This window comes from Diorhabda sublineata, chromosome 4, assembly GCF_026230105.1.
Source record: "Diorhabda sublineata isolate icDioSubl1.1 chromosome 4, icDioSubl1.1, whole genome shotgun sequence".
NCBI lineage: Eukaryota > Metazoa > Arthropoda > Insecta > Coleoptera > Chrysomelidae > Diorhabda > Diorhabda sublineata.
Window position 1 is genome coordinate 29972204 of NC_079477.1, and position 17398 is coordinate 29989601.

Genomic DNA, 17398 nt, shown 5'->3' on the forward strand with positions numbered 1-17398 from the left:
ATAGGATTTTTGGAAAAAAATTTAAATCTGGATAACTTAGGATTTAGTTGCCATAGATAACAAAGATTTTATGATGTTTCAGTTTTCATATCTATTTTCAATTTTTTTTTTAAATTTGAACTAAGTGTATGGTGTAAAGCTAGATATCTGATACAGTTAATATAGTTTAGTTGGACGGTTGTCAAGAACTGACATTATAAATATAATTAGGGGGTATATAAAACAATGTGGAGAACGAATACCATGTTTAAACCTTCCAAAAAGTAGATGGCCTGAAGTTTTGACTAATTCTTAGTCAAATAGATTAGTGGAATGGACAGAAGACAAATTACGACGATGAACTCGGAGGTTGGCTAGCCGATTTCGGGTTTCCCGCATGACCATCAGTCGATAAATTGAGAGAAAAGGAAATAAACATCGGATAAGGAAAAAATTTACTTAAGATCAGTTGCGAAGAATTCCGAAATGCTGCCGTGCATTGAGAGAGAACAGAGTTATGGTCATGGATGACAAAAAATATTTCACCTTATCACATTAATTAAAGGCAATGAATGAGTTTAGACGAAAAAGTGTCCCGAACACGTGAAGTAAAAGCCCAAAACGACATTTGAGTGTGATGTTTTGTCTTTTGGTCGAATCTCGCTACTTGTCACTAGAGCAAAATAGCAAGAGATTGGTTAGAGGCTCCCGACGGAAGAATATAATCCCCTAAATGTGATTCATGCGCCCTTTGGAGATTTTCAAGCGAATTTTGAGTAGAAAAGTGTATGATAAGAGACATGAAGTCTGAAATGAATAACAACTTCGACGTAGATTATTTCAAAAATTTGCGAAATTGATAAACTCACCGTCCAGCATATGATGCAACTCGTTAAGCAATAATTACACTCAGTTGACGGAAATGGTCCTTCAAGTATAATTTAAATTATGATTACATCCTGGAAGTGGCGATTTCAAAAATATGTTTCGAGAGGGTTATCAAAATTAGTATAATATGCGAAACGGATAGATAGATAGATAGATAGACAGATAATGAAAAAAATTAATAATAATCTGCATACCTACAAGAAACTAATTTCTCAATCTATTAGAAATGATAATCCATGAAAGTTTTCTAATAATCACGTTTTGAATCAAGTCAGAAAATTTTTTAGTGGTGGGTTTCCAATGGGGTTTGAATTGTATATAGAATCCAAGAAATGAAGGTTCTATTTACAAAAAATGAAAAAAAAAAGATCGAATGAGTAATCGTGGATATCAGGTATGAGAATGAAAACCAACACCGTGGATTAATGTTAACGTGTTTCCATAATAATGGGTATTTAGAACGAGAAGTGTTTTTTAGAATGCAAGAGAATCAGATTATTCCTAACGTCGATAAGCCAGTGGTTGTTTGGTGTTTTTTCTCGTGTACTTTCTTTGCACCAACTTAATTTACTTTTATTGATCGCATAAGTTGTGAAACATTGTACATTTACCATAATTTTTGTAAATTTTATTTACTTTTTAGAATAAATCTGCATAATTTGGATTTGAAATATTATTTCCTTAATTAATCATGGAGCCTCTGGACTTATGTCATTTTCCAATCATCTATAGCATAATCAGTTCTTCCCTTCAGACCGAATATTGTATGAATCGATTAATTCATAAGCATCCCTGTTGTCTGCAACTAATTTCATTTTGTGACATGAATCATTAATCATTCCATGTTCACCTATATACATCCTTACGTTTAAACATATGAATAATTCATGAGTAGACAGAAGTTCTATATGTCGATATTCAATATTCACACTTATCCAACTCTCAGTGTATTTGACCGCTTTTTTGTCTCTTATAATTATCATATTCTAACGTCCTTACTTCAGCAAAATAACTGCAAGTTTGCCATTAGTTGGTTCGTAAAAGTTATCACGTGAAAAATTGAAAATTAACACGACTATGATAATGAAAATAATTATTAAAACAAAACAAACTATGTGATGAACGCATTGAAAACAAACATTTCGAAATACATGTGAAAAAACGTATATTCATATCGCAGTTTAATTACGTTAACGAATCTAGCAATTTTAAATGCTTATCACGGTAATATAGTTCATGAAGCTCTTTTGGAATACCCTAATTACCTCCACACAGAACTCATCATTTATTTACTTCCAATGAACAGCGGTGTAAGCGAGATACTTTCACCTATTCTCCTCCGTGCGATTTCATAAATTATTCTAACTTGTTTAGCACAAGATAATAGAGTTAAAATGGTTTATAATGATAACAAACACGTGCTAGTGCTCCTTATTTTTCACTCAATTTGTGGAGAGTGGCCAAAATGTACGTAGATTTTATACATTTTATCATCTTCCTACTTTTATCCATTCCTTTGCTAATAATAAATATTTTCCATAAATTTTCCGCAATAAATGCAAAATTTCTGACTCAAGTAATTGTGACAATGATTGAAATTGGATCTCATTAAAATGCTTCGGAAGCAGCTTCATTTCATAAAATTCTTCCACGGTCAGATTTTCGGTTACATGTTTTCGAGAGGAAAATTGACATAGCTGTTTAGCATAGAATAGTTTGATATAAAATTTGTCAAATCGCTAAAGAAATGTTAGTATTCGTTAAATCAAAAGAAAATATACAAATAAAGATAAATTATTTATTTCTCGGGTTTATCAAAGTGTTAACATGTCAAAATAGAGCTAATGAAATAGAAAACAACTGGTTGCAAATGTTGAAATGTTATTGACAAATCAAATCATTGTTTTTTAAAATATTTTCTATAAAAATCAATACAGTTTTGCATGTGTTTGAATTAATTGTCGAAGCATTTTTTCCATTCCGATTGAGATATCTCCAAAACATGTCATTTGAACGCACCAACTGCGTCTTCATGATTTTGCAGTGAATTTTCTAAATGAAATTATTCAAAATATTTTCATCATTCACCTTGTAATTACATTCTCCAATGCTTTTATTATATCCCGTGGCATACAACATTACATTTTATGGGCATCAAAAGTTAGAGCATGTATAAAGTTTTGATTAGTTATCTTTTTGGTATAAATTGAGCTGTGGCAACTTGTTCATTTCCAACTTTAATGACCAGAATATTCGAAGTATTACACTATATTATGATGAGAAAATATTGGCACAATTTACAAGCTTAGTGGTAATTGTCTAGCTGTCCTACATCTACTAATTTCTAGCCAACGTTTAATCTTTAGCGTTTCGGCGAACCTCCTGACAACCACCACATTCCGATAAACGTTATCCTGGAATTAATCAGGCTACCACAAACATCCTACACAACTTACATTCAACCGAATAACAGTATAAATTGTCTCAATATAAATAAAAAAATGATTATTTGTACTTCAAAAAGTTTTTTAATTAAAAATTTTTCAAAATAAATGAAAGTTATATGAATCATTTTCTCAATTCATATGTGTTATAAGTGTCCAAATGGTGTAGCATGTTTTCAAATTCTGAATTTGAAAATAGGTCAAACAACAATGCAAAACAGTAAATTAAGTAGATTGTTCATGACAATAACGTTATTCTTAATTTCAGTATTTGAATGAGTTATAGTTGATATATTACACCAGACGGTTCACAAAAAAGTAGTTCTTTGTTTCATCCTGCGTGAAGGAGAAAGCTACAAGTTTTTTTAATTTGAAACACGTCTTATATTTAGATGGACAAGAATAATCAAATTCTTTTGATCAAAATATTATGGAATATGATCAAAGGTTAAGCTCGAAACCCCAGTCTAAATAAACTCCTGCTCGTTGACATTATTGATCATCAACTTTATAATATCTAGAAAGTATTTCCAATTTGAGGTTTTTATTGTAATTCTTGTCATCTTCAACCAATTTGATTTTATTGTTAGTAGTTTCTGTTTAAGAACATATTAAAATTTACTTGATTTGATTTCTTATTGCGATAATAATTGAATAACCCACTCGTGCATCAAAATGGGCACATTATTTTCACATTCAACGTAGCTTTTGTCACAAATTGCAGTCATTTATCTCCATATATTGTAAAATAAAAGCTCTTGTAAATGCCCAAATTTAAAAATATAGTACATTCAATTAGAGAATTATCGGTAATTTTTATTAACATGTGCAATTACCCTTGAAAATAGAAGTAACCAAATGGAAACCCAATTTTCTGGAATTTCCAAAATAATGGATTAGGTGGCAATCCAAATTGTGTAGAATATGAAGAAAAAGTTGAGGGTAATTATGATATGTTATAAATACTCTTTTCAGTATATATGTGAATGATGAGTTTTTATCTCAAAACATTGTATGAGAAACATAGTTCAGAGACACTTCTTTTACGTTACGTAGTATAAGTCAAACCTCACTAAGAGCGCTTGTTAATTATCTCAGAGTTTTATGTTGAAAAAGAAAAGACACTCTTATATAACCTCAAAGGAATTACTCAGTTTCTATAGATGTTGATGGTAAAATTTTGCTCCTGCAATTCATCCAATCAGAAGATTTTCCTTGTTATTTGGTTTGGATTTTTGCTAAATCGTATTATTCTGATTCTAATCTCTATTTTGAATCTTTCTTAGTTTATAAACACATTATAATTTGAGGAAAATACTATTCTGCTTATAAATATTACGTGACCTATTTGTCTCATAGCTTCACTCTTGCCAAAAAGCCACATTAATATCTTGAGAAATATTTTGATAATGTAGTATATTTAAATAATAAGTAAATCGAAATTATGCTAGTCAGTACATAGATAAAGTTTTATTTCATCTGCCTGTATCAAACAGAACGATAATTTTCACTTTTTCTGCCGTTTTTTATTATCACGATATTCGTTGTGACATCTCAATTCCTGAGTCTGAGAGTAATATCTTTATTATTGTTGAAAAAAAAGTTGTGGCAAAAACTTTACTTTTACTGTTTCCTTCCTGGCTTGATTCTAATTTAGATTACTTTCATGAACTCATTCCTCTGACAGCGGGCAGTCTTGTAAATGACAAAATGGTTTCTCTCGAGAATTAGGATAATACTACAGAGTAAAAAACATTATTTCTACGAATAAGTTACTTGTGGAATTAGGTGAGAAAGTAGAATATTCACTTCGATGAAGCAGTATTTTAATATAGATCATACAGGATTTTTGAAATAATTGCAATATTTTAAATATTTGAAATTCACTTTATTTCCTATACGATAATCGAGTTCTTCAATAAAATCTGTGCATTTTCAAGGCACAAAATTTAGTCTATATCACGTTGGTTCTTCCAAACAGAAATTGGAAATGGACCAAACCTTGTTTAACGTAAAACTCGCAAAATTAATTGAAGAATTTGATTATTTCTTAATTGGTATAATTTTGGAAAAAATTGCCTTTTCAACTTAATATTTTCAAATAAGTCCTTACTGGTGGACTTGAAATAATCAACATAATTTCCACTTATTCCTCGGGGAAATTTCGTGATAATTTATTTTTCCTGGAGCTGTAATATAATCCGTCCTTGAAATATGGCCAACGGCTATTCTTAGTTGTCTACCACCCAGCACATTAAATTTTAATGTCCTAATAAAATAAAGCGAAAATACTTTTTGTCACTGACAGAAAACCTTCAATTATGTACTGATTATAGAACATTCAATTGTGAGAAAAATTACATTTCACGTTTTCAATCAATTGATAAGGAAATATATTGTTTTCTGACGTTATATATGTTGTACTTTTTCTAAATTATGAATCCATTCCAGGGAATTGGTTAGAACATTTGTCCTTTGATAATTTGATTTAGGTTATAGTATCGATTAATTTTGTAAGAAGGGCCACATTGAAATTCTCCATAAATTATGTCATCATCCACCATAGGTTTCCATATGAAAATGCTGACTGCATATCTCTTATTCGATTTTCTGAACTAGACTTTCTAGAAACTTAAAGTTCTAAACTTGCCTCACTTCTAAACTAGCAAACATCTTTTAGTGTAATTGCCTTTTAATTTTTCAGTTTTCAAGTTTATTATCAATAATACCCTTTACTTAGTGATCGATAAATCATCAATCACTGCTCTCAGATGTTTTCTTGATTTATATATGATATATTGTGTTACTATAAAAAATCTGTTTTCACTATTTTATCATGTAAAACACTACTATTCATTTTCCATTTAGTTCTGTATACATAAAAAACTGGAAACAGACCAGTCTCAAACCTGGGACCTTCAGTTTTAAGGTGCGGAGCCTTGACACTGACATCTACAGTATGTTTATCGTGTACTACTTTTTGATGTAACATTGTTTTTGAAATAGTCCATCTCCTCCAATAAGACGTTGGAGAGAGTGAGAAACTTGTTATGAAGAACTGCCTGTAAATCTGGTTTTGCACAGCAGATTTTGATAAACTTTAATCTTGTTTGGAAACGTTACAGTTATACAAAATGTACCAGACTCAAACCGGGAACCTGCAGTTTTAAGGCACCGAGCATTAACTCTGAGCTATCATCTACATTTAATGTGCTTGTCGCGCATCTGTTTTTAATGTAACATAGTTTATAGATTCAAGTACCTTTTGAAACAATATAATTTTGCCTCAAATCTGTCAACATTATTGTGTGTATAGATTTCTCGGTGTTTTCATAATTTATGTTAGATTTTGTTAAAAAAAAACAATTAAAAATGTAAGGAGAAATTGAAAGTAACTTTTCTTTAATACTACCTGAAATTAGAGAAACTGCTGAAGTATATTATATGGCATATGAATTTTGAACTGGCTGAAGGGATTATTAATTACTATGAATATGTACCATCCTCTTGCAACACAATATTTGTTGAGCTAATATATAAATTTTGTGTTGATTATTATGGAGATATTATAAGATTATTATAATTTTCCATAACTATGTAATATGTTTAAATGAAGAAGAATACATTGTATGAAATATTTTTTAGAATAAAATAGCGTTTCTAATAATATAACAAAATTTTTCAACAACAAAACTTCAGTAAAAATATTTAGTAGTCGATGTCGATAGTCGATTCTAAATCGATGATTTATGTCATCAAACCTCACCTAAAGGATAATAACCTTCATTCTACACTCGTGAATAATATATTATAAAAACTATTATTCAAGTCTTGAGTTTCCAATTTTCGTAGTCACAACGCCATGTCTTTGTAAGATGAATAGATAAATTTGCCTGAAACTAGAACGAAGCTTTTTTCTTCAGCAAACACTTCCCATTAGGTGAATCTTTTAGAAATTGTTCAATATCTTCAGATATGTTCCGGTTTTGAGATACATTTTTCTTTTTTTTTTTTTCATCTCAAAACGTTTTGCATATTTTCGTATATCGATACAGTTTGAAATAATTTTGGTACTGGGACCATGACATCCTTTATATCTTCTCAAAATAAACTTGAAAACTATTTCCAATGAAGAAGTGTCTTGTATTCTCCAGTTACTGTAAGTGCTTTTATATTTCTGTCTTGATTAGCTTGATAGCAAATTATTATAAGCATTGAAGCATTTTTGAACAATAACTGAAGGTTTCTTTCCAATTAATATTCATAAAATCTGAACGGTTTTAGTATAAAAATCTTCTATCTTATGTTTCAAGATAGAAAGCATGCCGTATCATTCTGACACGTGACAATTTCTAACTCATTGTAATGGAGGATATTCCTCACTGAGAGACACCTCGTTTTGAACCTATGGAAGCGTTGAAAAAAGTGGTATAGCAACCGTACAAGTGAATATACAAAATTATCATCTCGAATTTGGTTTGCATTTCTACTTTCTAATTGTCTGAATTGTCTGAATCTGAATTGATATGAAAAAAATTTTTACATCAACATAAAATAGATATGAAATACGAGTATAACCTTGTTCATCCGATTATTTATTACTATCTGTTTTCCTAATTGGAGTTACTGATTGTTACGGGTATAGAAAAATGAATAGCTTCATCAATCATCAATTAATTTCGGTAGAGCGCCACGGATAATTATGATATCAGTTCCTTCACCCCAAATTTGTGCAAAGGTCGGATTCATCGACTTCAATAGCATAGACAAAGATATTAAACATTGTATCAATTTCACATGAAACCGATAAAATTATCAGAGAAACGTAATTGTGTGTGGGTGTAACGAAGTTTTATTTATCGATTCGGACTCACTCGGTCCAAGCTATTAGCGTAATTCAATATTTATAAACAGAGACTCCAAAATCAGCATAACAAGATGAATTGGGAAAAAAACAAACCCAAATCGATACGAGATTTATCTAGGCATATAAAAAATTAACAGCAAAATCAGTGAATCTGCAAAAATATTTCCATCATTTGTTATTTCTCAAACGTGCACAAAAATCTGGTTTCAAATTCAGTTTAAGACATTCCATGTCTTAGAACATTTCATTTCAAATAGACAGAGTGGTGGTGAATTTAGCTACAATTTTTATCTTCTCAACTCCTGATTTCACAATTTGCTGGTGATGTAGTTTCCTCTGTTATTTTTTTTCTTTAGGTTAGCTATAAGCTATTATATCTCGAATTTTCACCTCTATATTAATACCATCTTTGTTTAATTCATTTTGTTGTGGCTCATAATATGACTACAATTTCAACTATAACTGATACTACTGGTCTCACCATCAAGTATGTCAACGATTTCCTTTCTGTTCCTGTAATGTATCATTGTTCTCTCCAGCTTAAATTGCTTGCTCCAGTTATCTTTTATCCTTTTCTCGACTGTACAATTCCAAGTGTTCTAATTGGATAGATTTCTTTAATACTTTCATAAATAACTGTTCAATGTTATATCAATATTATGGAACCAATGACTTCTTCAGCACTCAATATAGGTTTGAGCAGAAATTATTTTGCCTCTACAACTTTGTACTTAGAATGAAAATGGATTGGTACTGTGTAAGCCTAGAAGTCGTTTCTCTTTAATTTAATGAGGTTGCAAGGTTTCTCAGATATATAATATCCAAGATTAATTTTTATCATTTGAAGAGGTACGGAAGACTTGAGATTTGAATGAATGATAATATAGTATTTAAAGAGACTCGATTAAGTACTTGTGGAACGTGTAGAGTATAGTGTATGAATTCTAGGTGAGAAAATATCTCCACAACTCTATAATTAGACTAAAGCATAGTGGCGAATTCCTTTGCAAAATTGTAATGTAATGTAAGTCCGTGAGTTCCTGATTACAAAAGTTTAAGATGACACTTGAAATCTTCTGATGTTATTGTTTAAATAAAAAAAAAACTAACTAACATTTTTTACAATCAATTAATTTTGTTTTATATTCTTTACTTATATTTTGAATAAAAAATTCCTCATATTCACTATTGAATCTCGTACCTTTTAATTGTTTTAAATTTTTTAAAATTGAAAATCTCTATTAATCCCAATTTTCTTTAATTACATAATTAACCTAAGAAATTGAAATGCTATAATTTTAAGTTTTTCATAGATTATTTTAACTATATTTAGTAAAATAACCTCAATAGATTATTAAAATTATTATTACTGTTTCTAATATTAATCTATTGAATCTATTGAGTTTATTATATGTTTTATTCACATTATCTCACATCTCTATATATAAGATGAGTATGAGAAAAGCGTATGACGGGCTTAAAAAATGATTTGTCATTTTTCATCAATAATACGTTAATTAAAATTATTATTACTGTTTCAAATGGTGAATTTTCCGCCTGATGGTTTTATGTAATAAGATTTTTTTTTTATTTTCAAGACATTTTAGATAACTTTTTAGGTAATTGTTATCATGAAGATTTTGCTTAAAAAATAATTAGCAGGATATATCATGAAAATAAACTCAGTTTTCAATGAAATAGAAGAAGACGGATTAACCTTTTGTGATCTATGAGAAATTTCTACCTGTTACGATGAACACACCTGGTAACTCTTTTTATGATTATATTTATTTATCAACTTCAAGTTTTCACATGAAATTTACAAAATTTGAATGAAAACTTCTCTGAGTAGTTTTAGAAATATTTTCTGCATTACGTGATACTATTCAAGCTTTCATGTTAAAAAAAGGCAAACCTAACAAAATGCAAACAAAGTTGAGGCTGTGGGAAAATCAGGTCAAAAATCAAACTTTGGACCATTTCCGATATTTAAAATCATTTGGCACAGTGAACCAAAAAAATGGATGAATATTCTCATCTTCTGCAAAATTTGATTACGGAATTCAACAATCGTTTTGAAGACTTTGAAATGGAATTCCCGAGTTTCAACAATCCATTCAATTTGAAAGCTTTCGCAAATGGAGTTGATAGATCCTCAATCGGACAGTATTTAAAAAAAAAATTCAATGAAATTAACGCTCTCACATTTTATACACAATATTTTAAGTGTTGGGATAATTACCCGGAATTAAAAAAGCATGCACCTATTTATATGCGCAGATGTTTTCCGTAATGAAAATAAATAAGACTTACGAATGACCATCTCCAATCAATTCTTGAAATAACTACAACGAATATGATACCTGACATCAATGAGCTTGTCAAAAACAAGAGAAGTCAGGTATCTGAATTCTCGAGCTCAACATAGTTACCTACCATCTTTTGTAACTTTGAGATGATTTTTAACAACCGTATATTATACACTCATATAATTTAATAAATAAAATGATATAATAATTAATCATTTTTTTATTCTCTAAATAATATTCAATAAATATATACTCATATTCTAGATGTAGTAAATTTTTATCAAGGTTCTATCAATGTAGAAAATATTTCTGAATATTGCCACTGAGATTCATCTAAAATGTTCTTTCTATAATCCGACACTAAGAAAACCCGTATTCGTTAGAATCTGAGCATTCTATAAAATGTGATAAGTTTTGCTTCCTCCCGGGTATCCTAAATATTGTTTTTTATGGTTTTGATTATTTTTGACAATAAGTTCATATTTAAACTCCAATAAATGGTGAAGGTAGTGTAGAAGGTAGTTTTCCTCCATTGTATGAAGACGTGATGTATGAAAGGTATGGTGAAGGTCACGAGAAAGTTTTCCTATATAATAAGACAATATTGAAATGTTAATGTTCGTTTGACTTAACCCAACGTCTTGGACAACAACATTTACATAAACCTACTAAAAGATATGAGAAAAGCAGGATTGGTTCACTTTTTTTATTTTTGAGGTAACTTAAAATGACACTGTATATGAAATTACTTATCCATATAGCTACAAAAACTGTCAAACTCTTCACAATGCGAGAGAGGATTTATTGATTTAATAGTGTTAACAACTACATAAAGTAGACATTATTGTTCGATGTCAGAATTTACAAATACTCATTCAATATTCCAACAATCAATAGAAGGGGCTGTATGGAACTAGTGGCTATATAATACAAAAGTTGTCAGTTGATGTTAACGGCAAGAAAATACAGATTAACTGATAGAGTGGATGAACAAAAACACACCATTACTCTAAGATTGTTTTTAGATAATTTTGAACTATGAAATATTTGTAATTATCCAGATTTGATTCAGACAAAATCAAAAACAGGAGTTCCTAAAATACTTAAAGTAGTGCAGATTAGGTCATCACGATCAATAATCCTCCGGTCTAGTAAACAAAAAACAAGTTTTCCAGCCAAAGTTCGTTCTATTCATTAAAATAGTTTCCATCGACCTTTCTTATGTCATTTTTATAGAACCATACTTATTCCGTTCCAGGAATAATTTTCTAATTCAATGATATTTATTTTCTCGTATAAGCTTCTACAGATCTATTGTAGCGGGGAATATTTAGTGGCTGAAGACGTACACCCCATCTCAAATTCTTCTGAGCGGTTCAATGATGAATGATGAATTATTATCTTCTTTTCAAATAGTCCTTTATCAATATGCATGCATTTTACAGTTCATATTTCATGAAGTTGTTGGTTGCAGTCTTCAGGCAACTTTCGCAGGATTCTGTAGTACCCTTTTAAAAAGAAGCTTTTTGATGCTGACATAGTCATCGTGATGTTCCGTATCTCAGACACTACATTCAAGTTTTCTTATCATATCTGCTTGTATTTTTCTGGTTTTAGTTTTCCTTTTTGAATATGTATAGTAAATGATCTTCCAACTGCTCCAGTGCCATTTATATATATATATATATATATATATATATATATATATATATATAGCTTTTGACCTGCTCTATATTTAGTTCTAATGTTATCTCATATGTCTTCTCCCTTTGACTTATAACCACCGTCATCGTTTTGTGTTTAGTCTCATATTCATTATCTGTGGACTGTCATTGTATAGTTTTAAGTTTGAGATCAAGGTTTTTCATATCCTGTTATCTGCGATTAGTTTCTCTAATATGTTGATGTCTTCCATTTTCCAATGTTCGAATTTATATTGTTGAATTAGCCTTTTGGCTCTTTCGATTCATTCATCTAATACTATGGTAAATAATAATTGACATAGTATTCCTTCTATTATTGTTTTGAATCTAATTGATACCTTTTGACTTTGATATAGTTTATGTGAAGCGCTTACTCCGTTTATCAGTTTTTGTTCCATACCTCTGTATTCTAGGATCTTCCTTAAGTCCTTCCTATTGATTCAAATGCTTTTTCAAGATCTATAAAACACAGGTGTATCATCACTTACTGCTTTTTCAGTTATTTGTCTAATTATGAAGTTTTATCTGTCATTCCTCTGTTCTAAACATTTGTGGTTTGTCTTCTATGGTTCTTTCTAAATCGTCTCTTAGTCTGTTTTCTATTATTCTCGTTATATGCTGCTGAATGCTCTTAATAATGTGATTCCTCCATAAATCTTCCAATTTCTTGTATTTTTTTTTTATTTTCTCTCTCAGCCATAATACTAATTTTTTTTATTGTCAAGTTTATATCAATAATAAATATCGAAGAGATTTCCAACCTTTACAGAGAAAAAATTATCAACAACAGGTTAATATTTTAATATTCTTCATATGATTCTTAAAATATGATCCTTACTCAAATACATTCACCACAATATCGACGATAATAGTTATTGCAAGACGATAAATCCGGCACTGAAGTTATTACTCAAGTTCAGGTAGAGAACAAACATAATTCTTTGTTTCGAGAACACTCCATTCAAATTCCAAACACTTCACATTCCCGACAATGTTTACATAATTCAAAACGTTTTCGAAAGATGTACAATTCGACCTCTCGCCTTATTCAAATTTGAGGGGCTGTTCATTTCGTTCCTTCACGGTTAAAGTGATATAGAATGTAAGTAATAAGTTCACCCTTGAGAGCCCATCCCTTAATTTGCATACATTCTATTATTACTATTAAACCCGCGATTTAATTCATGAAGTAACTATTTTCTATCAACTATAGTGAAATATTATATAGATCACTATACACACTTTACCTGCGAAAAATATCATTGTACTGAGTCATAGATTTCTTTGGATCGTTTGGTACCACTAGAGAATCTACTAGTGGACCAAACCGTGTTTTGTAGTCTCGAGTATTTGCTGCCGCGGTCATGATTTCGTCCAACCTTTTTCTTCGCAAACACTCTGCGAAATCATCATGTATTTGACAGTTAAGTGCTTTTGCTACTTGATACGTGACCTCGCCAGGATTACCGGCTAACGCCCAATCTGCCAGCGCCGTACCTCCCATTAGAATAGCTCGGTGAAATAAACCTGCAACAAAAACATGCGATATGAAATTTTTAATTGAATGAATCTATACGCCTTCATTGTTTTTGTATTATAGCCCTTAATGTCTCTATTAGGTATTATTACATAAAATTGTTTTGAGGCATGACCAATTCCGTTGTGAGCTTAATTACTGGTATAATATTATAACATGTACCTAATTGCAGTGTACTCTGCTTCTCATTATTCCTCTTTTTCCATGTGCATTTTCCGTCTCCTTGACGCTGTCAATTACCATGGCAAAAGCTGTCCGGCAATCTGCCAAGCCAAAAAATTCACCAGCCCTTCTGATGCCGGTCCACTTTCGAATATTTCTAGGCCACGAATGTTGCTTTAATTTTTTCAACTACTACATTTCTGCAGTGTATTTTGTTTTAAGATAGATTTTTATTGAAAGATATCTTCAACAAATATGACCTTTTTTATTGCAAAATTCGCAACAACCATATAATTTTTTTCACAATACAAGTTAAATGTTAGTAATTCATTTACAGATATTTGTTAAATTAAGTTTATGATTGAGATCTGTCTGAGGTTGAGTTCAGTAATATTTTATTTAGGTCCTAAGATTTCATATGTTGTTTGTGGTAGATTTGATGATGATTTTTCTGCGTTAAAAGATGGATACTCTGTGATTATGTGTTTTATAGTCAATTTGCAATTGTAGTTTAGGTTCAGGTTTAGCATCAAATAAGTAGCTACGGGTCATGGTTTCACGGAGTCCATCACTTCATGAAGCTTGGGTGTAGACTTTGACCAACTGTTCTTCTATTCATTGAGCACTTCACGTTTTAGGGTTGACTTAATATCGGTACTAGTTAAAAAGCTCACGAACTCCGCACTATTGCTATTTAAAGCTTGCTTAGCGACCAAGTCTCTCTCTTTAGCTCGATCCAAATACTCATTTGACTCTCTTATCTGAAAGTTCGCATTTCACAGATTTTTTCCATCTACGATCTAGTATTCTGGCTAACAATTAGAGGTTAACTAATTTTGCTCTCCAGAGGCAGAGTTGCTACATGTCTGTTTTTTTTTGTAAAACATGAAGCCAAAATTTGCTCTACGATACATCCAAAACTAGCAAATTCAGATTTATTTGCATTCATACTACATTGACTATCTATTTTCAGCTTATCTGCATAAAATCAAGACTTGTGATAATACTGATTGCATGACATTTGTGAGTGAGTATTTGTTTAGGAATATGGAATTAAATGCGCATACGAACGCCAAATTATGAGAAAAATTATGTTTGTACAAGGCTTACTGCTCATGTTTTTGGACAGACAAATAGAAAGAAGTATTAATAATTGGATATGACTTTATTCTTCTTTAAATATTCTCCATTCAGATCAATACACTTTTAACAAATAGTCGACACAGATTCTCCATTCTGATTGATTCTGATTGCTATCTGGGGGAAGGAAGAGACATCATTGGATGCCAAATAAGGACTGTACAATTCGATGTACTAATAAATCAAAAACGTTTTTTCAACTGATCTGTGAGATTTCGCATTGGAAAATGATTGTTCTCCTACGATTGGTTTCTTAGATTTCGTCGAATACTTCTGGCAAACAAATACTGGCGTACCATTCGGAATCGACTGTTCTACGTTACTAGAATAGAACTTTGGTGGAATGTCCAGTTATTACGAAAAAAACAGACCTCGTGCGCTTGTCTTCAATGACCTGTATATAGTCGACTGTTGTTAAGTTTCGGGTTTATATGAATAGCTACATGATTCGTCGCCTTTAACGCTTTTATAGATGTCTTTTGAAGCACAGCGTTTGAATTTTTTCTGCATTTATTTGCACCAATCGACAAAAGCTTTTTTGATCTCGACAAATTTTCATGCGATATCGAAGGCATGCGAGTGGTAATGATGCCCGAGTATACTTCAATCTCGCGGCATGTCACATGACGACTTTACAATATCAGTTCACGAATCTATGCTTTCTAGCACAACAGCCGATTTTGATCCACCTTCACAAAATTCATCCTGTGCGACAACGATTGAGTTTTATCATCAAAAGTCGAAGATATTCTCCACACATGACAACAGACTGATGTGTCAAACAGAAGAAATCCAGTAGGATGCGCATACTGGCAATTCAGGATATTATGTAGAAATTCTCTGGAGAAAATAAAGTCATATACTCACGATCATTTCCCATGATGATCATTGGACTTATCATCAACAAACTAGCACATACAGCTCCAGTACCATGTCCAAACAACGTCACAGAATTGCTGTCTCCTCCAAAAGCAACTATATTATCTTTTATCCAGATGAGCGCAGCTATCTGGTCTACCAGTCCAAAATTACTTCGAGAGGTATCTTCGGTACCAGCTTTCAGAAACCCTAGAAATAAAAACAGTATTACAATATCAATTAAACTTTATGATCGATAGAATACCTCTTAATTCACGATTGCGCGATTCTATGCCTCTATTAAGTACAATAGTTTGTATTTATGAAATTTTTAAAAATAGCTAAAATTTAAAAATTTAAACATCGAGATTCTAATAACAAAATACAGCGAATGAATATTTCGTGAATGCTCTAATTCACATTTCAAAACAAATCTCGAATAAAACAAAATAAGTTGGATGTAATGAAACCAGATTAATTGTAACTAAGTTGATGGAATTAATGAGAAAATGCTCTGGAATAATACAATAAAAAAGTATTATTCGCAGCTTATGAATCTCTAATATAATAAACAGTTTTTTAGTTTTTTCAAACCATATTAATTATCTTATATTTTTTCAAGAAAGTGCATATTTTACATATATTCACTAATATTCAAATGTGTTATCTTTCATTTTAAATTGTAAAAGTAGTTTAAGCTCCAGTCATAAGTATTGTAAAGCTCCGAGAGAGGGTGCACAGTTATAAAATAAAATAAACGTATTGAATTCCAAAGTAATGTAGGTTGTACATTAAATCTTGAAGTTGATGCCTTAGCCCGCTCAGTTAACGAACGCTAAAGTGGTGGGATATACTAACAGTAAGCCACAAAGGAGAGTTACAAACAAACAAACAAATGAGCTTACAGACACACAAACATCTAATATTGGCGTCTAAAAAGAGAATTTAATATCAAACCATTTTCAACCTCTTTCCCGATATATTCTTGTATGCATTAATATAAAATATTTCGTGTTATAATTATTATAACTAGATAAGAAAAATGAAGAGGTTGCTAAGGACATTGAGTGAACTGCCCTAAAACTATCGAATAAAGGTTATTTTTAGACAAAAGAAAAACTTCATCAATGTTAAAATAGGATTAAGGGATTAAAATGATCATAGTTCATAGAATTTAAATCTTTAAACGGTGGAACAAGGTACATGGGGTGATGAGTCCTCCGTGTAAAAAATAAGACATTTTATGCAGATTATCTGAAATGAAAAGTCTCTGGTCTGAGGATCGATGTCGGCCGACAATATATCTGTCGGGTGGTTCTACTCTATAGACGGTATTATTAATACCAATGACTTCTCAAAAAAGTTTTTTAGCCAAGATTGAAGCAACTTTGTACTGAGGAAGCATATCAAACTCCAATAGTACTGAGCTGCATGTCTCACATCAAAGATGAATTAAGGAAATCAATATACTATTAACAGAATGAATTTCTATTAGACCTGATCTAACGCCC

At 30.9% G+C, this 17398-nt stretch overlaps 1 protein-coding gene across 2 annotated transcripts in view; it reads right to left on the minus strand.

Moving 5' to 3' along the window:
- LOC130442635 (neuroligin-4, X-linked-like) overlaps positions 1-17398 on the minus strand; it is a 124411-nt gene that overhangs the window by 24329 nt on the left and 82684 nt on the right. For both annotated transcript variants that reach the window (XM_056776930.1, XM_056776931.1), the window contains exons 4-5: positions 15897-16097; positions 13438-13717 (exon numbers count right to left, since the gene is read on the minus strand). In XM_056776930.1, coding sequence (XP_056632908.1) covers positions 13438-13717; positions 15897-16097 — 481 coding nt within the window. The remainder of the gene's footprint in view (positions 1-13437; positions 13718-15896; positions 16098-17398) is intronic.